The 20,921-nt window shown below is 36.9% G+C and overlaps 1 protein-coding gene across 1 annotated transcript in view; it reads right to left on the bottom strand.

Annotated features, from left to right (window-relative positions):
* The window catches only part of LOC146165421 (uncharacterized), a 91,993-nt gene that overhangs the window by 21,531 nt on the left and 49,541 nt on the right, over nt 1-20,921 (bottom strand). Inside the window, exons 51-73 of the mRNA XM_083380922.1 lie at nt 20,449-20,655; nt 19,792-20,074; nt 18,667-18,918; nt 17,682-17,958; nt 15,722-16,168; nt 15,397-15,499; nt 14,854-15,023; nt 14,344-14,483; nt 13,715-13,845; nt 12,938-13,161; nt 11,983-12,153; nt 10,059-10,171; nt 9,670-9,779; nt 9,134-9,215; nt 8,562-8,672; nt 8,128-8,266; nt 7,504-7,621; nt 6,379-6,673; nt 5,767-5,947; nt 5,387-5,469; nt 4,794-4,918; nt 3,289-3,495; nt 234-379 (exon numbers count right to left, since the gene is read on the bottom strand). Of these exons, the coding sequence (XP_083237048.1) occupies nt 234-379; nt 3,289-3,495; nt 4,794-4,918; nt 5,387-5,469; nt 5,767-5,947; nt 6,379-6,673; nt 7,504-7,621; nt 8,128-8,266; nt 8,562-8,672; nt 9,134-9,215; nt 9,670-9,779; nt 10,059-10,171; nt 11,983-12,153; nt 12,938-13,161; nt 13,715-13,845; nt 14,344-14,483; nt 14,854-15,023; nt 15,397-15,499; nt 15,722-16,168; nt 17,682-17,958; nt 18,667-18,918; nt 19,792-20,074; nt 20,449-20,655 (4,115 nt within the window). The remainder of the gene's footprint in view (nt 1-233; nt 380-3,288; nt 3,496-4,793; nt 4,919-5,386; nt 5,470-5,766; nt 5,948-6,378; nt 6,674-7,503; nt 7,622-8,127; nt 8,267-8,561; nt 8,673-9,133; nt 9,216-9,669; nt 9,780-10,058; nt 10,172-11,982; nt 12,154-12,937; nt 13,162-13,714; nt 13,846-14,343; nt 14,484-14,853; nt 15,024-15,396; nt 15,500-15,721; nt 16,169-17,681; nt 17,959-18,666; nt 18,919-19,791; nt 20,075-20,448; nt 20,656-20,921) is intronic.

The raw sequence follows: 20,921 nt of genomic DNA, 5'->3' as shown, positions 1-20,921 counted from the left end.
ACTAGGAACAGATCCAAAAGTGCAACGATACACACAATGATGTATTTACCGATCTGATGTATCCCAAACACATATCGACTGCTTGGTGAAATGTTAATGAAATAATAACCCTCAAAGGCAAAATCGTTGAATAACTTGTGCCACTAGCATACAAAGCCATTGATTTAGCTAAAATGTCTTAAGACTAGGAACAGATAAAAAAAATGTAACGATACACACAATGAAGTATTTACCGATCTGATGTATCCCAAACACATATCGACTGCTTGGTGAAATGTCGGATCCGTTAATTCTCAAGCGGAATTGATTTACTGGGTCGCTGTGATCCGGAATCTCACGAACGAATGTGTTGTTCCCAATAGAAGGAAACGTGTCCAGTCTGTAACAAATTGCAACAACATAATGAGATTTAGCACAACGACACAAAAATTGAAGATAAAGCAACATGTCTATACAATAGATCCCGGTAAATATGCTGTTGCTACTAGGCATAGTACTGAAAATAAGTTCCGGTAATATGTACCGGACGAACCTTTTAATAGAATAAACTTCGGTGTTGCACTGGATTCTCCCCTAAAAAAAGGAGGAGTAACCGCTTGGTATTACTCTGTGTATATAATTGAAAATTTTTCAATTTTTTAATTGTAATTTTTCAATTTTTTAATTGCGCTTTTCCTTTTTTGGTAGGCTAATTACTAACGAGATTAAATCCCTTGTTTACGTTTTTACTATTATAAGATGTGTAAAACATTTCAAACAAAACTCCAAAACCATCGAGTATACGTTCATATATATAAATCTATATGTATGTAGTTTTATAAAGATTTTTTATTGACCAAAAATCTGTAAATTACAAGGCCTTTGTCTTCTCAATCGAAGGAAATGTTTCGAGTCTAACGTGTGGAAATAGTAACAAAATGGACGCGGGATTAGACAAAAAACTAACACGAAATTAAATGTAGAGTATACTTCAACTGTACCATTTACCTTAAAACCTGTTCATTCGACCGATTGAGTCTTTCCTGAGTTGGTTTTCGATAAGAATTAGAGTAATTTTGAATGTTTTATTTGCGGGTATATCAACAATGAAACAAAACGATGTAATAAATTAACAAAACAATAAAAAATGGAGTCTTTAATGATGAGTAGATGCTTTTCATTAGTTGACATTATGAACTGTACCGTCTATATGAGCAAACGATACTAGGACAAAAATTAAAGATACGCTGAAAATATTCAAGCTTAAGGGTTATTAGATAGACTTATAAAGCCAAGCCTAAAAATACAGTTTGAATGAGGTACCTATACTTGTAAAATAATTTAAGCAACCGGTAACTGTAATTTTCGTTTTGAAGGGTTTGTTGATTTAGACAAGAAGTGGGACCTTTTTATAAACCATCTGGCACGAAGTATGGATTGAAGAGAGCTGCAGATCTGGTTTTAACCCAGTCTTGGGGTCCACGTAGTCTGCGTACTTTACTTCCCTCATTACCGAATAGCCTGCGCTTTTGGCGTACTTTTGAGTGTAGAGCGAACCGGCAACCGAAACGAAATATTCACAGTTCCTCAATCTTGCGAGATCCATTCTCAAGTCTTCGAGGGCGGAAAACAGCCCCAGTGCCCGATATTCCGCTTTTACACAAGCAATGGTACAATACATGTAGCGCCTGGTGGTCAAGTCTGAATACACGTCGCCCAAAACCGACTTTACGAACCGAATCTCAGCGGCGTTTCTTTCGCTAGCAGCGTGGCTGTAATAACCGTCACCCTCTTTCAAATCGTTTACTGTACAAGTTTCAACTGCAACAAGTTCGCCAGTTTGTTTCGCGAAAGTTCCAAGAGAAGCGTTGCACTTAAGGTTTTCTCTGACAGCCACGATGTCAAAATTTCCAATGTCCTCTTTCGTAACTTTAAATATTAGTCGACCAGGATGCTGGTAGCTGTAGTTCTTTTTAACCAGTTCGTTAACTTTGGGCAAATCCGTTTCGTTCAAAAGTCTGCTAAAGAACCCAGGTAAAATCTCTACCCCTTTGTTTAAAATAATTTCGCCCATTCTAAAGCTTTCTATAGGTTTTCAAATGTTTCAATTTGTTGAACTTACAAGGTTATCCGCATACTATGATCACAAAATAAACGGTAACAAAAATTATGTTAAAAACATTAGCTGTAGCCTATTCTGGCAATGCAATAGAAGATTCAATGTTTTGCTGACAATAGATAAAAAGGATAATAAAACTAGATAAAATTTGAGAAATTTTAGCCTAATCATTAGGCTATCAAGGTATATACATGATCCTTAATTTGTTTAAAAATGCATCTAAAGAGTAGTTGACATTTCAATCACTCCAAGTCTTACTGAAGGCGACACTCTGAATCTCTGAATGACTGAAAGGACGTTTTATGAACATTAACCCATATTTGCTTTCAATGAGTTCAGGCGTGTTGAAACGTCTTGTAGATGTACCACAATTAAACGTGTAAGACATGGCCTTAAACAAGGCGGTCGTGTTAAGATTTATCGCGCATTGAATTTAACGCGCATTACATCACGACGGTAGCTAGCTCCATTTGTATTTTTACTTCGTTCGCTATTATGAATATAACAATTACAACAACCGGAATAAGGAAACTAACATTAGTGTTCTAATGATTCCAAACAAATAAATTGTAAGTGTAGAACCCTCTTGTACACCGAATACCAGCTTCTGCCAACCTCAGTAGTAATACGTCTCAACCAGTAAATATACCCAACATTTTCCATATAAAGCTCACCATAAGTCTCCCACAGACTAACCGAATAAGTAGAACAATTAAGGAGATTCATGCAAGGCAGGCTAGAAAAACAACTAGCCTGTGGTGAGACTCGAACTCACGACCTCCGGTCATACCGGGACCGTCGCTCTAACAACTGAGCTGCACAGGCTCAGTGGGGAACGAGTCGAGAAACAACCATAGAACCGTTGCCTGCTGAATCCTGTTCGTGAAACTAGCCTGTGGTGAGATTCGAACTCACGACCTCGGCCATACCGGGATCGTCGCTCTACCAACTGAGCTAAACAGGCTCAGAGGGAAGCGAGTCGTGAAACAACCATGACAACATCTACTTATATCCTATCAGTAGGGTACAAACAACTCCATACTGAAGGGTATCCACAGTTCCCAAGTTAAAAAACTGTATGCATCTTGGTTAAAAAGTTTTAACAAGTTTTTGGTTCAATATTGAAATGAGATGGATCATTAAATTGGCCTAATTATGCAGATTGAAGATTCAAAAAAAGAAGTTCCTACTTGTCGGTGAGAAGAAAGTAGACCCTCATGCGGATGTCGTCATCGCTTGTGTTTTGGGGGAGAATCGTGATAAAAGTGACGTCATCGTTGGTTGCAGTTGTGAACTCGTGGTAGGACATCTGGTGGTCGCCGGTTGGGGTGAAGTTGAAAAGTTGAGGGGGAGCGGATGAGAGCACGGGATCAACAGGAAGCTCAAGTCGATAAACGCTGGGAAAAAATGTTTACTTCATTTAACTGAAGTTTCGAAAATTTAAGCTTAAAAAAAAAAAACAATTTTTGACCATGCACACGAAAGACATTACATAAATAACATAAAAATTGGCATAAACTTATACTCATTACGTTCTTTCCCTGCAAAACGCTAAGCAAAAATAAGTTTTTAGATGTGCTACTGAGATGAAGCATAAGTTAGTTTGAGAACTTTACCATAAGATTACTTCAAGTCCATGAAAAAATGTACAAAAAATAAATCTAACTTTACAGCGTGGTTGAATTATTGCCTTTACATCTTCAAACAATACACTATGAAACAACGTTGCATTTGAAGTAACATAATAGGCTCAAATGCATTACTCAAAAGTGTGTTACTAAAGGCCCGTTTACACTACAGCTGCACTGAGCAGAGCAAAGCGTAATTTGCATTTAAATTCTATTGTGGCGAGCGTTTCACGCTTTGCTAAATCAAGCCCCGTGCAGCTATAGAAACACGTTACGTTTTGTCGCGATTTTTACGCCCAGCTCCGCTCGGTGCAGCTGTAGTGTAAACGGGCCTTAAGCAATATTAATTGGTGGTAAACGTTGAAGGGAAAATTTTACTCAATTTTAAGAAGCGTTACTGCAATGAAGTAAGCTTAGTTTGAAAACTGGTCTACCATAAGATTAAGCCCACGAAAAAAGTGTACACAAAATTAATTTAACTTTACAGCGTGGTTGAATTAATAACTTTACATCTTCAAACAATACACTATACAAAAAAAAAATATTACTTAATTTAAGAAGTGTTACTAAAATGAGGTAAGCTTAGTTTGAAAACAGCTTAACATGAGAGTACTTTAATCCCTTGGAAAAATATACACAAAATCAATCTAACTTATTGTGACACGAGAATCCGGAGAGTGGTCATCATTTATAAAAAAAAAAGATTTACAAATTGGCTTATTTCGAATTCAACAAACAAAACTGCAAAAGGGATGTTTTTTAAGGGGTGATATTTCGTATAAATTTAAAAAACAACAAAGATACTTTGAGAAGACAGGCTCTTAGTTATTTGTTTACTTCGATTTTAAATCAACAACTAACATGTCGCACTTTTATATACTTCGTTGGGCACTGTCTATATGTTTTATTCAAATACTTCATTTCTTTGCAGGCAATATATATATGTTATATATATATTTTAACATCTTTAAAAAGTGTCTTACCTTAACGCTAGCATTGCTAGATCATTCTTCAGTTACTAACTAAAGGTTTGAGGTCAACATTTGCTTAAATAGAGTAAAGCTTACTTGCTGGAATTTTGAAACGCCTTTGTTCCTGTATTATGATGTTTGAACGTTAAACTGACGACCGGGGTTCGAACGTTGTTGGCACTCTCATCCCAAACGTAAGGGTTAACGTCCATCGTCAGCAGCTAGTGTATGAACAAAAAAACACGAGGTTTTCAGTTAAAAGCGAAAACAAAAACGACTGCAAGACGCTATGCGGACAGAGTACAGACGCTTTCAATTACAACGATAAAACACGGTGAAAATCAGATCAGAATGTTTGTTTCAAAAGTTTTGACTTTCAATACTGACAGTTTGTTTTTGAACACAAATAAGTGACAAATTTTAGAAAAATAACCTTGAAATAGGCCGATTTAAATCATCCATACCATAAATCACAAAAAGGAAATTGAGGAATAATTGCAAAGCATTATATAAACGGCACGCCTAATTGGGATAACAAAAGTATGAAGGTTTTATGTTTTTTCAGGGATACCCCATATTAAAGAGTATAAACATTAAACATGTCTCTTTTCTGGCTGGATCAGTTTTACATCATAACATAATATAATATAATAATATTTTACTATATTATAAAAAAAAAAAACAATTACCTCTGCGTCGACATCGTCACCATTTAACGAACCAGATGAGGTGTCACAGGAGCATAGCTGTATTAGGCTGTTGCTGAATAAATCTAAATAAACACCAAAAGTATCTATTAAATAATGAAACACTAGAATAACTATACAGAACAACACTGTGTAGTGTGTAGTCTATATTTCTATAACTTAAAAAATAAGCTTCTTAATGGATTGCAATTTACCTAAAAAGTAACATATAAGCATTATAGAATTTATTGTTTAGTGATAGTCAGTGTTATTCAACAGAATATATTGAGTACCGTAATGTTAACAAATTACGATTTACCAACACGACAAATGCACTCAGCACATAAGCAATATTGCCCCAAAGCAGATTCGAATGCACAAACCTGATATTCCTTCTGTAGCGTTACTTTCTCCAGCAAGTTGATTGATGTTTGTCTTCTGGGTACGAAGCTGCAATTCCTTGGTTCTCAAATCGAGAGAAGGTTCGCCGATAACCTTGTTCTGAAGTAAGGCGTCTGACATTCCGGCCACAGAGTGTATGGCGGTTTTACCAACATTGCGAGCCTTTTTAGAAATAGCGATATATATATAAATATATGTACATATTTCAATAACAACTTTGTTGTATGGTCCTTATGTTTATAATGCCAACTTATGTTATTGGTTTAATCTGTTCATTTCTTAATAGAACCAATGATTTCGAAACCTAGCGTGCCACGGAACCGCCGTTAGGAACCACTAATGCAATTTCTAAGTTTACGAACATCTGACTACTTAAAGAGGACATCTTGAAATAAAAGAGGAATCAGGTGGCACTGTATAACGACAAATTGTATTGATTTATCGACAAGCTTTTGCACAAAGTAGAAGTGAAGACAATTAAAAAGCACAGCATTGCTTTTTTTTCAGTGCCACCTGATTTCTCTATTTAGAACTAGACAAATACGGCCATTCACAAATATTGGAAATAAAAGCGATCCTTGAATTCCACCAACCTGATCCCTGTTCCTCTTATATGTTTCCTCCTTTCTTCGGAGCTCACTCGCTCTTCGTTCCTCTCTTTCTTCCGGAGACAGGAAGCTCTCCTCCTCATCCAGGATCGCTTTGGGGGAAGCCCCGCTCGGCACGGGAGGCGAAAATGACGTCACGGGTACGAGGCTGGTGTTCGAACCGGCGACCTCGGCATTGTCGAGCAGTTGTCTTCGAGAAGCCTTCATAACGTTGTCGATGCCAACCACCATTACGGAAGCTGTTTCGGCCACGTCTTCTGAAGGTTTTGACACTGAGAGTCTGCACAGAAAACTCCCTTAGGACAGTGTTTCTCAATATATGGGTCGTCGACTGTAGCAGTTCACATGGTTATAGATTTATTGACATTGATTCTGAGCATGATTACGTTAATTCTAATGTGGACGCCGTATTAAGACATGTCACAGATTCACTAATTCACTGAGATTAAATTTATGTTTCCATCGCTTACAATGAGTTCAGTAAAGAAAAATGGTCGTCAAGGCTTCGCTGTTATATTTACGCTTGTATTTGTGGCACCGCGAAAAAAGGTTGAAAAACACTGCCTTAAAATGTCTACAAGTGTATTTATATATATATATATATCAGCCTGCCTACATACAGACTAAAACAAATCTATACCACAGTGCTGTAAAGAGGTAAGTCAATGACTTAACATAAGTGCGCCTGAACTGTTTTAAAATTGACATGAAGTTGATTTGCTCTCAGAATGGCTTGACTTGTGCAACTGATTATGAGGACTGGGACTTATTTTTTTGCCAACGACTTTTTAAGGTATTTTCTAATGACTTTACTGGAACTTTAGGTAATTTCAAAATGATTTGTTCGTAGCACAGCTATATTAGGACATAACGCGATATAATGATAAAGAACTAAATTAATGCAACAAGTTCCTGTCAAATCACTGTGAAATGAAAGTTGCCATAGAGAGAAACAGAAAGTTATAATATTTATAGCAAAAGTCAATCGATAAAATACTAAAAAATGAATTTGAAAAAATGACATCATAATTTTCATACCTCATTTCTCTTTTAGATATTATAAAATAACTATATTTAATTATATTTCAGAAAATTCTAAAAACATATCACCTTTTAAGTGAGTCAATCTCCCCCGAAAGTGCATCTGCAGCCTTGGCCTGCGTTTCGTCGTCAACCTCATCTATAATTTCCGTCAGGCCGCTAATTGCTCGAGCAGATTGTTGGACGCCTGTGTTAAAACGTAGTATGTAAATGTTGGATATGGTTGTACAACGCATTTTAAATAACAGATAAAAAAAACGGTGTCATACTGTAGCTTGATAAGAATGTTTGTCTTAGTTCCAGCACTGATAGTAAGTCTTCACATAACTAGGTGACAAATTTGCCTAAAATTATTTAAAAGTAGCGTATTGTATTTTGGAAAAAAACAGTCTTGAAATAAACCGAGTCAGGTCTCCCATAACATAAATCGCAAAAAGAAATAGAATGTGGTTTTGGTTGTGCAACGCATTTAGAAGACAAATCATACAAAAAAATATTTGGTTTAAAAAAAAAAGAATGTCGGTCTTAACACGAAAATAAGCAAGTAAAAAATAAACCACCTTTCACTATTTTCATGATTTCATCAGCAACGTAATTTAATCCAATCTAGATATATATGCGATAATCAACAACGTTTGTTGGATTAAATTGTATTTTAGGCTTAATCAGTTCTTTAACGGCACTTTGCATTACCGTCCAACCCGTTTTCAGGATTAATTCGACTGATAACCGCATCTACAAGACTTGTTCTGATCGAAGCCCGTTCCTTCTTTTTATGATCTTCTTCGAGTGACGGCGAATTTTTCGATGTTGAGTTGGTTTGATTGCTAGTCTGCAACAAATACACGTACATGTGGTTAAAAACTAGGATTTCAATAACATTTCTACAGGATATCGAAATCATTCAGTCTAATCAGGATTATAATGCAAGCAAGGCAATGCTACAAAATATGATTCAGCTTATTTTGTAAGCCTTTCCAAAGGCATCTTGTGTACTATATAAAATGTACGGCTACCGTTGGTCAGTCCAAATCCAAAGGACTTGATCACATAATATATTTCACAATGTGCGTGCAAATGTTTGAGTCGTGCGAGTTAAGGTACGAAATATTAAAACCAAAACAAACCGGATTATTTAGGAGGCTAGCAACGGTCATAGAAAGTTGAGAAATCCCCTGTGAGTTCGAAATCGGAACCTCTCCAGAGGAAATGTTTGACAAGCTTTCGACTGACAGTTCCTAAAACAGCAACAAAATAGAAGTTAGCAGTATTCCTTCCATTCTTTGCACATGTCCGGACAATTCTAAATAGGCTATTCATGTGGCACTGTATAAAAACAAATTATATTCAAACCTATAGACAAGCTTTCGCATAACCGTGCTTCATCGGGTGATTTTCTACTTTGATCTGATCAAGCACGGTTGTGCGAAAGCTTGTCGAAAATTAATACAATTTGTCTTTATATAGTGCCACCTAATTACCCTATTTGGAATTGTAACCAGAACTCTTGTCATCCTAAGGCTTTAAGACGGATTTTGTTGCTGTTTTAAAGGCGAGTTTAAAATAGTCCTTTGCAACATGCCCGCAATAGAAAGTTTCTGGGCAAAAAAATTTCAGTTTTCTCGTAAATGCATATGATTACAGCTACATTAATGATAAACATAATGCGATATTGTTTCAACAATATAATTAACCTTACCGTTGGCGCAAAGACCTTCGCTGTAATATTTAGTACCACCGACTCTCCGTACTCATCTAGAATACGAACTTGTAGCAGGACTCTAAAGTTGCACAAGAAACAGAGATTGCCAGTATTTTCATTTTACCATGATTAAATATTTCTTCACGACAAAACCCTTTAGTTTTACCCGATTTTATACAAAACTAAAGGTATGCTTGAGAAATTGGCACATGTTGTCAATCGTTTAAAATATACACCCAACAGCGTTATAATATCAAGGTAATTCCTAATAAAAAAAAAATTGTATAAAATTAAATGCTATAAAAATTGTAAACAAAGCCATTACATGTGTTTTTAAATATAACAAAAAAATAATTTCTCTATTTACAAAGGCGAACCAAATGCTGTCCAAATATGTTTTTTACATATAATTCAGTTTAAATTAAAAATCGCCTAAAGTAATAGGTATGATGTAGAGTAAAGCAAAAAAAACAATACTTTGCACCGCAAATACAGCCAACTTGAAGTACATTATTTTCAGATCTTATACTCACTGATAATCGTTTTCTGGGAGGCCTGGAGGTAAGTGCTTGTCCTCTATTACCGGAGAATTTCCAAACGAAAGGAGATTCGGAGTCGAATTGCTGCTAGTGTAAACGTACACCTCAAATAAAAGAAAATCATATTAGTTTTTGCAACCAGATTATATTGTGCCGTTTTTATGAAAATGTATACAATGCTGATTTTACTTAGTTTAATAGTAAAATATTAATTAGCATTGTCGTTTTATAGCTTTTCCCAAAAAATCTATAACTTTACTTAAAAATCGTCAATTTGTTAGGTTAAGAAACTGCGTGTAACTTTAGTTTTAAAATGACGTAAATTTGTTATGTTTGTTTCTAGGATAACATTTTAAAATATTTTTTTAGAACCTACACCATACTTGATAAAGTAACGCGAATTCATTTGCAGTAATGGGTACGCTTCTATCTACATTCAGTCCCTCGTCCATCCAGTCGGGACAGCTTATGGTGAACAAATCCTCCAACGATATACCTGAGAAAAAAACTAAAATTATAGACTAACATAAACATTAACTGTTCAAAATAAGGAAAGACTTTGAAATGTGGTCGTAATGGTTCAATATGAATCATCACTGTTTGGATAACAAGTGGGCTTAGTTACTGTTCGTATAAAGCAGTGATTCCCAAACTTTTTTTCTCGCGTACCATTTTCAGCTTTTGCACAGTGTTCGTGTACCACCTAAGAACAGGTTAGAAATACATTGATTTAAATAGCTTATTGTTGTTTGAAGCACTGCATTAGTGTCTTGGCGTCTTCAACCACATGATTCCCAACACAAATCAGTATATTTTTCGGGTTTAAGTAAAACTCAAAAAAATACTTAAAATATAAAAATGTCAAAGAAAACAAGACGATGGTTATTTTATAAAAAAATGTGATGTAAACGGTTGAAATGCAACGTAAAAATAATTGCAGAAAATTAACAAAGACTTTTTTTTTGAAATAGGAAATGGATTAATTGCAAATTAGAAGCAGAAAAAGACAACAAATATTGTTCAAGCCGTTTGTCCAAATCAGAGAGGCCTGGGTGGTTAATTTGTAAACGATTTACTTCTCATATGTTAAACCAGCTAACAATTGGCGTTTTATTATTTTGAACAAGATAAGTGTTACGTCATAAACGTGCGAAACCTCAAATTAAAGGTAACTAAAACGCAACATGGCAAATTACCCAATCTGAAAGTTTTAAAAGTTGGGAGTTTTCGCAAATTTATACGTATGCTGAAGTTAGTCGCGTACCACCTGAAAGACTCTCGCGTACCACCAGTGGTACGCGTACCACAGTTTGGGAACCACTGGTATAAAGGGTCCGTGAAGGCCAGATTGAAATATTGGTGTATGTTTAGGACGTTATTAATTTTACTAAGGAAAGAGTTTAATTAAAAATAAAACATTTTTGCCCTGACTGTCTCTATTTCTATTCACCCTTCCACATTTTGGGGACTGAAAACTGCAGATTTCTACAGTCTATTTGTATTACGACGTCAATTTATGACGTCATTTTTTTTTTAAATTTCTTGCTTACCGTGGTCCACGCGAAGCAAAAAAACAATTTAGGGGTCCGCGCTAAAAAAGTTTAAGAACCCCTGGTCTACTGGTATAAAGGTAATGCTGTTTAAAGCATTCCTTCACTTATACTTATTGTTGAATAAAACATAACAAGTATAGGATCGTTTGCTTGAACTATAATCCTGAATAAGATGACATCGGTAAGCCTTTCAAAAGGGCATGCGGTTTTACAGGATAATGAGTGGCGCTATGGTTTTTTTGCAAAAACTTCAGAAGGTCCTGATCATAGAAAACACATTGTGCATGTGAACATTTCAGTTCTAAATACGGGCTGTTTATACCCTCAAAATGATGTTGTATGTACGTACAGGCAGGCCAGGGATGGCCGTTTCTTGACGTGCTCCCCTCTTAAACTGTCTAGCTCAGTTTGTAAACAGACCCGAATGGCTAAGGTTGTGAGTTCGAACCTTACCGCAGGTTAGTTATTTCTCTAGCCTGGCCTGGCCTGGCCTTGCTTGCACTATTTTACTAAGTAGGCCGATTTGAGGTAGGATATTTTTTATGAGTTTTACATCAATACAGGTTCACTAGCCACACAAGTAACAAAGCGACGCTAGTGTAAGATATTCATTTGTTGTAGTCAGTGGGTCATAAAATTTGTAAAGGTTATTCTAAACAGTGCGAGAGATAAAAAATGTAGTCTGAACACTATAAACATTATTAACGTAGGTCGTATGCGGTAACCACAGCATGAAACACCAATAATATGTTACCTTCAGTAGGGTCCGCCTGACACGAACCACCATAAGGAGGCAAGTTGATGACGAACTCCGATTCCGAGTAGCCAGGGGAGGTGTTGGGGGTCTCACCCGTCACCCTTACTCGGTATTTCCTACCTGGGGTTAGGGTGTGCGGTCGAATCACCATGTACTCGCCATGGATGCCTGAAAACATTTTCGACAATGTTATTAAAGGACAAAAATGTAGTTAGTCTTTAGACAGTGTTTCTTGGGTCGCCGTTTACAGTAGTTTTGCTTGTTTTGATTTATTGAGTTGGTTCTGAATTAATTTCTCTAAAGCGTGAGAAAATTGTGGGTGCAATACAAAGACATGGCTCATATCAATAATATTTGAACTTGTTAATGATGAATTCTTATGTTTTGTCCGCTTATAGCAAGCTCAGTCAAAGCTTCACTGATATCCTTCGGCTTATTATTTGGTTGGCTGCGAAAAATGTTGAGGAACACTTTATTAAGATCTAAACTTAAAAGATTTCAAGGTTTCAACCAAGAGTTTTTAAGACTGTTTATCCAAAACAAAATGTGAGAATGTTAATGGTGCTTTTTTCAGTTTTCTACAACATGATAGATCGATCTGACATGTTGTGAATGACATGCTAATACGGTTTCAATACAAAACTTAAAACTGTCTTACATCACACTATTTTAAACTGTGTAGTATTATTTTGCTAATATAAACTGAAATCAAACAAAACTTATGCTTGACAACTAAGTTGTTTGATTGAAATATATAAAGCATATTTAAAACGGTACATAATTAATACGTTGGTCTTGTAACCAGTTAAACCCCGGAGTAATATATTTTTCTAACCAGAATAATCGGCAAAATAACCCTCATATATATTATATATGTAAAATGCTGTCCCAAAATTAGTGCCTGAGACTTACAATCTAATACAGACTTTGACGACGACGATTTAATCCTTACCAGTAGACGTCATTTCTGCAAATTCTGAAACTGGGAGAAATTCTTTTTCGTCAGTTTCTCTGCGTTTTCGTCCAGCTGTTCCTGTGCTGATGCTCAAGGTCCAAGTGTAGGATATAATGGAACTATTGTTCGTACCACCAATCGCAGTTGAGTTGTGCACGACGTTGAGCACCAAGGCCGTCCGCGAGTTTGTCTTAATGTTGCAGTTAAATCTGCAGTTGATGCTGCGAAGAAATGATAATGACAAGAGGATAACCTGTTTTCTCTCGTTAACCTAAGACAAATACTGTAGAAACTCCAGCATTTGTATCACTGTGCAATGAAAAGTGGATTCCAGGATTTGATCTACTGTAAATACAAACCCAATCATGTCAAGAAAATTTTTAAAGCCGTAATATTTTATAATATCGACATTTTCCTGTTGACAAACTTTTACGCAATAGCATCATGTCACCAGTGTAAAACTTCGTGAAAATAAAATCGACCAAACAAAAAAGAATCCCGTGCATTGTGTTCCAAACCAAGTTATTCTAGGAAAATCAATATTTCTAGTCGTATAAATTTGGTCAATATTTCGAACATCACGTTTTTAACAACTGCATTATTTTCTGCTGCAAGTGATGGCAAATACCGTGCGAGTAGAATTGTGATTAACTTCGTCCAGTAATTACTACTTTTCTTCTAAGCTAACGATCTGCTACAAAGCTAAATGCAAAATATCGATAAAAATACCAAACCAGTTTTTGCTGCCCACATTATTCTTCACAGTGTACTAACCTCAATTTCGGTGGTTCCCCTAAAGTGACGTCAATGAGTTGAAAGGAACGAGCAACGCGACTGGTCTTGGAATCACTCAAGCGAAACCGGATCATGTAACTCGATCCAAGTTGCAAAAGATTCGTATCCATCTAAAAATGAAAGAAATACAGTAAATATATGAGAGCAGGCGCAAATCTCGGATTTTTGTTTTTGGGATGGAATAAAAAAAATTAAGGACGACGTCACAAAGTTGCATTTAAACGTGGCGTCAAAAAGAAGTAATCTTAAGAACACTATACGCATATAGTTTATTATGTGTAATTGTTAGGCTGGAAGAGCTGACCGACAATACAAAAGTTATATTACAAAGGTGTTATCGATTCGCGCAAAGCGAAAAAACGCCTTTATATTGTTAAAGTTGCGAAATGTACGGCCATGTGTCCCCCCTGGAGCCATGTTATAGAGTGATTCGGGATGTTCATACCACGAAACAAAATGAACTAATTCCATTAGCTACTTGTAAACAGAACCTTGCACTTTCACTTATTTAAAACATTTTCGCATTTGGATGTATTTAAACTAAGGTTATTAATACAATTCGTGAAATAATAATTTTCTAATTTAATTGAACAAAGTTTGTACGTCACCTGTAAGAAACCGCACGAATCTGGAAATGATTGAGCCAATGAATTACAACGTTGGCTGGCAGCCTGTTGCGCTTTAGGGTAATACCCCGATGCCAAACAGCGATGGTTGGACTCATAATAATCGAAAAGAGTAGATGAGGCTAAATAAAGAAAACAAGTTTTGCTTCTGTTCAGATTGTAAAAAAACTGTTATAATTTTGAATAAATTTGTTTTTTAAAATGCTGTTCCTCATTTTACAAAAGATAACCGATAACTAACGACAAAAGATAACCGAGTTAAAATATATTACACGGAGGTATTACAACAATATAGAGCTTCAGAAAGCTTTACATAAGAAAAGTACGAAGATAATATCACAAAATACCATTTAAAAACAATTATCAAGCTTAGAGTACAAAATAGTGCCATGCCGCGTTTAGTGTTTTTTCCCCTCAAGTATGATCGTTTTTTTCTTCAAATATTTAGATCTTAGCATTGTCCGCCCTATATATATATGTATTACCACGAACCTGGTACATTACAACGGTACGTAACGTTGGCACATAATTTGTCATCTTCAACAACCGACTCCATTCCACTGGCTTCACTGTTAAACAGGAAATCAACAGAGACCACGCAGTGCCTTGTATCTCCACAGTGATCTTGTAGCCGTGATAATCCGAAAGCGCTGTTGGCCAACCTAAGAAAGCAATAAATTAGACTTTCCAATAGACAAACACGCACATATTCAACGCCTGTGTTCTACCCTTCTGGAGCTGCTTTTTGTCCAACGATTAGGGCTCACGTACTATTAACACGCCGAAAGCCATTGCAGACTCACCGAATCTGTTGATCAATGATGCAAGCAGGGCAGGCTAGAAAAACAACTAGCCTGCAGTGAGGTTCGAACTCACGACCTCGGGTCATACCGGGACCGTCGCTCTACCAACTGAGCTACGCACTACACAGGCTTAATGGGGAGCAACAACCATACGCCAATGTTTGTTACATTCTAGTACAAGCAATTTTACTTTCCAATAATTGTTTTAAACAGGAAAAACGATTCTTCTTACATTGATAAATCGTTGAGGTTTGATACGGAGTCAAATTGCAATTCATGATAGCTGTTGTGGCATTCAAGTTCTATTAGGTTGCAAAATATAGAAGAGGTCCAATCTATAACATAAGAACGAGGTTAGTCATAATATCAATATACAGCTGCTGATACTTCATGAATTGGTCGAAGGAGCTAGCTTTACAAAGGCGACTATAAAAGCCTAATACATATTTGGATTCTTCGCTGTATATCTTACCAAGTTCTCAACATCAACTCAGCTTCATAGTTTATATGTTTGGCAGACAAGGCATATATATTTCGAAATCTAGACTACAACTAACCAGGCTCTCCTCCGAACATCAACTCAGCTTCATCGTCCAAATCCAGAGCCTCAATCTCCGTTCCCAACTCCCCAGCTTCAATAAGAAACGGGCACGACCACAGGTACTTCAACCCACTTGATCCATTCACAGATCTCTCAGAACCACCATTGATCACATCAGGATCGTACGAAGCTGATTCAGCGTCGACACGAATCACTTCTCCAAACCCCACCGTGCGGCGAACTCCGTACTCCACAGCGGCCACCAGAGGGGGCAATATCATCTCGATGAATATGCAATCAGAAGCGTTGACTCCCTCGACTCCTTCCATGGCCACGTTAAGGCAAACCAAGTGCAATCCAATCGGGAAGAAGCGAGCCTCTATTGCCACGCTCTCCGAGTTGGGAGTGAAGAGCAATCCTCTCCTCTCCAGGAAGCGGATGTCTGGGTCTTGGAAGCGGGATGCTGTGTGCGTAAGAGGAGCAGTGGGTAAGAGGCAGTTTTGTAATGACTTTTAAGGCATTGACTTGACTTAAGTCACTGTTTTCAAATGACTTGACTTGCCTTAAGTCCTTTGAATAAATGACTTGACTTAAGTGCAGCTAAGCCACTGTTTCTAAATGACTTAACTTGGACTTACGTCATTTTTTCAAATTACTTGGGATTAAATTAAGTGTTTTCTATTAAAATTTATCACTTTTATTGCTGTATATTGCGTTTGTGTTATTTTTTTATTTGATTTGTTGCTTATAATCGGACGAGTTTACCAATTTTAAACGTTTAACAGATTCTTTTCATGTCAATAATTTAACTTAAAATTGACTTGCTCTTATTATGACTTGACAACGACTTAACTTGGGCAACCGATGACTTGAACTTGACTTGTTATTTTTGACTTAACTTGGATTTAAGTTAGGTTTCAAATGACTTGACTGGGACTTAAGTCATTTTAAAATGATTTGTTTACAACACTGGTAGGAGGAGTTGACACTTTGTAGGATTTAATAACCCTTCCGCCGCAACGTGATTATCGTAACTTTTACAAAAATAAATCTGACAAAGGTTAAGAATTAACATACCTTACATACACCCAAACTGTTTCAAAACTTATCTAGCTTTTTCGTCGCTTTAACCACACAACACAACAAAGCCAAAGGTATTCAAATTTATATAGGATTACCTAGGTATAACTTATTGTAAACAAGTCATTTTGAAATTACTTAAGTCAAAGTAAAGTTGTTGGTGAAAAAGTCAAAGTCTACTTTAAAAAATAACAAATCAAACCCCAGTCTAAGTCATCGGTTGCGCAAGTCAAGTCCTAATCACGTCAATATTAGAGCAAGTCGACTTCAAGTCAAGTTAGGGTCATAAGAATTTAACGTTAAACTATCTAAATTGGTCAACTCGTTCGCTTATTTAAAAGCAAATTCTCAACTCAAAACTAACAAGCACGCAACCGGAAAAGCAGCCTAGTCGGACAACAAAAGAGTGTAGGAAAGTTTGTGACAAGTAAACAGCAAGTTAAGCGACAAGGAAGTTTGCGTGGTACGTATATAGATGGCAATGAAAAAACAGGCCACAAAATGAGTCAGGTTACTACGAATGTAACGGAAGACGATTTAGAGCAGTGCTTCTCAACCTTTTTTCGCGGCGACCCAAATATTAAGCGTAAGTATGACGATAAGCTTTGGTGACCCAATTGTTTTTCTTGTAAGCGAAATAAAATTACCTTCTTGTGAGCGAACAAAAATAGGCATTAGCATAAAGAATTACGAGTTTTAATAATAAGACATTATTTGTAATACTTCCTTAATTTTCTTAATCGAAAAATTTTGCTAAGAACCAATTTTTAATTCGTATAACCACGTGAGCTACTGCGGTCGGCGACCCAACCAAATCAAACAGCGACCCAATTTCGGGTCGCGACCCATAAGTTGAGAAGCACTGGTTTAGAGAAAAAACAAGATTTTGTAAGGACCTGCGTGCGGAAGAGGGGCAGTGGACTCGGAGGAGTTGGATCCCACCACGTCGTAGGCATCCCAGCGAGTCAGGAAGCGACTGGTGGACTTGCAGTTGGGCCGGATCACCGAGTAGAGTCGGAACTCGAGGAAGCTGGCAATCCGACGTGCGTTGAGTCGCGAGTTCGACGAGTTCTTCTCGATGAGTACAAAGGGATAGTCGCACAAGACCTCCGTGACAGCCAGGTCTATGGACGCGCTTTCTTGGGATATGGCGTTAAAGCCGATTACTTCAATCTGAAGACATGTTTGAATTAGTTACACGTTGACGTTTGTGAAGCGATCACTTCAGTCTTACGACGGTGAATTAACATTCACTTCAGTCTAAAGACATTGCATTAGATGCACGTTAACATTTGTAAAACAATAATCTCAATTTAACGACATTGAATTAGTGGCACATTAACTTTTGAGAAACGATCACTTCAATCTGAAGACATTGAATTAATCGCACCCTAATATTTGTAAAACAAGTATAGCTCTCTTGGTGTGTAACTATAGTGTTGCCCGCAGCAAGTTGTGTTTTTACCAATTGAATATATGAAAAATCGCCAATTGAATGTTTTGAAGTGCAATGTTTACGCCAGACAATAATACACCCTCGCATTTATCACTATTCGACAAAGTTTTGTTTTAATCAATACTTAAGTTGCTGCTATTAAATAAACTTGGTCGCTTTTGGGTCGAAAATAAACAGTTCTATTGTCATTTGACGGATTATATTTGTTGAGAATGCCATAATAAGTTCAAATAAAAATTTCTTTAGGTAAAAAATAGATCGATGCCTTACGTGGTCCTCAAACTTTTTTTTGAAAAAAAGAAAAATTAACCTTTGAAAACAATGCGAATCACGTTTAAAATTAATCTCGACCTTAAGTAGGATAACGCAGACGAAAACAAAACAAAAGAATAATATAAACTTAAAAAAACGAAACTACGACATACCTTGCGCAGGCCTGATTCAATGTAGGTGTAATAGTAGGTGAAGTTTAGGGTGGCGCTTCCGTTTGACAAATCCCCGGTAAACGTAAAGCGCGAAAATTGGTCGCCCGTGTACAGCGAGGGGTCATCGGTCAAGAGGTGAAAGTCAAGGTCACTGCTGATTCGCGGGTCGTAAGCGCATTGTGACGTCATACCGAATGCGATATGCGAGCGGTGGTCGCCCGGCTGGATCTGGAAGCAGGAGTCCGACCCGATCTGAAAATAAACAGTGGAAACTTGAAAGCGAATCCGCTTCTGTATATGTAATGTTAACTAAGTACTTTCAAGTTCGGGATTTCATGATACAATATATGTCCAACATTTATATTTGACAATTCAAGTTTGCCTCAAATAACTGTAAAAATACCGTACAAAACAAAACGCGAAAGTAAAGTAACGTGTCGTGTTAAAAATAAATATTTAAGTCATTTTAAAATTGGCAGTCTTCTATTAGCATATGTTCCACTTCTTTAAACTCGCGACCTGTCGTCATACCGGGACCGTCGCTCTACCAACTATAAGCTACACAGGCTCAGATAGGAGCGAGTCGAGAAACAACCAGAAATACATTTTAAAAATAGCAATCTTCAATCAACCTATGTTTCACTTCATTATATACAAAGTTGAAGGGGCTTTTCTGGGTCTGAATAGCTTTTCATAAATTCGCACACACCAATAACCACCTGCGAGGACATCAATATTTTACTGTTCAAAAGAAGTATATTACATTGCCTGGGAAATATTTTCTACGGTTTATTCAATTAAATATTGGGCCGTCATAATAAATTCGTAAATCGTGGTTCGAATAATAAATAAAATACTTTGTACTTTAAAAACAAATGAAATAGAATAGGGCTAAACAGTAGGATTGAGATTACACAACATGGGGCCACACTAGTAATAAACTGAACTACGCTGCATTAAAATGTTATTCATTGTTAGGAAATTTCTTATTATAGTTCACATGATAACACAGAAATACTCGAAAAACAATCGGTGCTTCGCTGCGAGTCGATCTCACACTCTTGGGAACACGCGACCACCGTTCTACCAACCTTAGCAATCAAGCGCAAGCCTAAAAGAACTCACCTGTTCCACCAAAATACTGATGTTGGCCGTCCTATTGGCAGTGGGCGGCTCGACGTCGATAAACGTAATACCGCGGACTTCGGCAAGCATCTTAACCTTGAGGGTTTCTCGAGAAGATGTGACACCGTTACTGAGCAGGACGTTCAAGGATTTTATACCAGATCGAGCGAATTTGACCAGTAGGGAACTTTCAGCCGCGCAATTCTCTCTGACGTAGTCTGAGCCCAAGTACTGAAGCTGTATTTCGTCGATCTTAGGCAGGAATTTGATTTCCATTTTATCGCTGCAAATTAAAGAAATGCATTAAAGGTTGTGTTTTACTTTACATAGCACAGTTTTCGAAAATTGAAAAAGCATACAACCAAGTATGGTACCACTTTGTTTATAAAATATACTAATACGGCTAACAAATTTTTATAAAACCTATTTTTATAAAAGCTATACGAAAACGTGGCACCAAATGGGTGTAACGCCAATACGTTATGTACATGAATTAAAAGAACATTATCACATCGAACCCTAGAAATTATCAAATTAAGTATTACAAAATTCACTTGTTTGCCTAAATTTTACATTTGTACAACCCTTTCACGTCAATTTCCAACTTCAGAAATTTAGCATTAACAAACGTTCATTTACCAACATGAATATTCGTACCCGATGATCGCTTTCTGTGAGATATTGCACTGGACATTCGAGTGGTCATCAAACGCGGTGGGCAACACGTGGCCTTCGTTTGACCTTTCGACCTTGACGGTGACCCCTTCGTTTTCGAAACGCCACAGCGTGGTGACGTTTGTCCCTGTCGCCGCACACACTCGAAAAACTACGACCCGCCTCAGAGGCAGGTACGTTACGTTGTTTCTGAAAAGTAAGCTTGTTCAAGTGTTTGGTCTTGGAATATAGCTGTCATTTTTTAAAAAAAATGTTACTTTTAGCCGAAATAGCGTCGTTATTTATGTTTTCGTGCCAAGGGCAACGTTAGTTTTTGACGTATGCAAGACCTTTCCTGATTTTAAACATAAAGTACGACTGCGCTGTAAGTCATAGTTTGGATAAAACTATACAAGTTTCTCGAACTCAATTTTTGATATTGGCCTGAAACATTACAAAACTAGTTCTTACCAAAC

Source organism: Ascidiella aspersa, chromosome 2 (assembly GCF_963924565.1).
Source record: "Ascidiella aspersa chromosome 2, kaAscAspe10.2, whole genome shotgun sequence".
NCBI classification, from domain to species: domain Eukaryota; kingdom Metazoa; phylum Chordata; class Ascidiacea; order Phlebobranchia; family Ascidiidae; genus Ascidiella; species Ascidiella aspersa.
The sequence above is the reverse complement of the archived record's forward strand: the minus strand, read 5'-3'. Positions and strand labels throughout refer to the sequence as shown.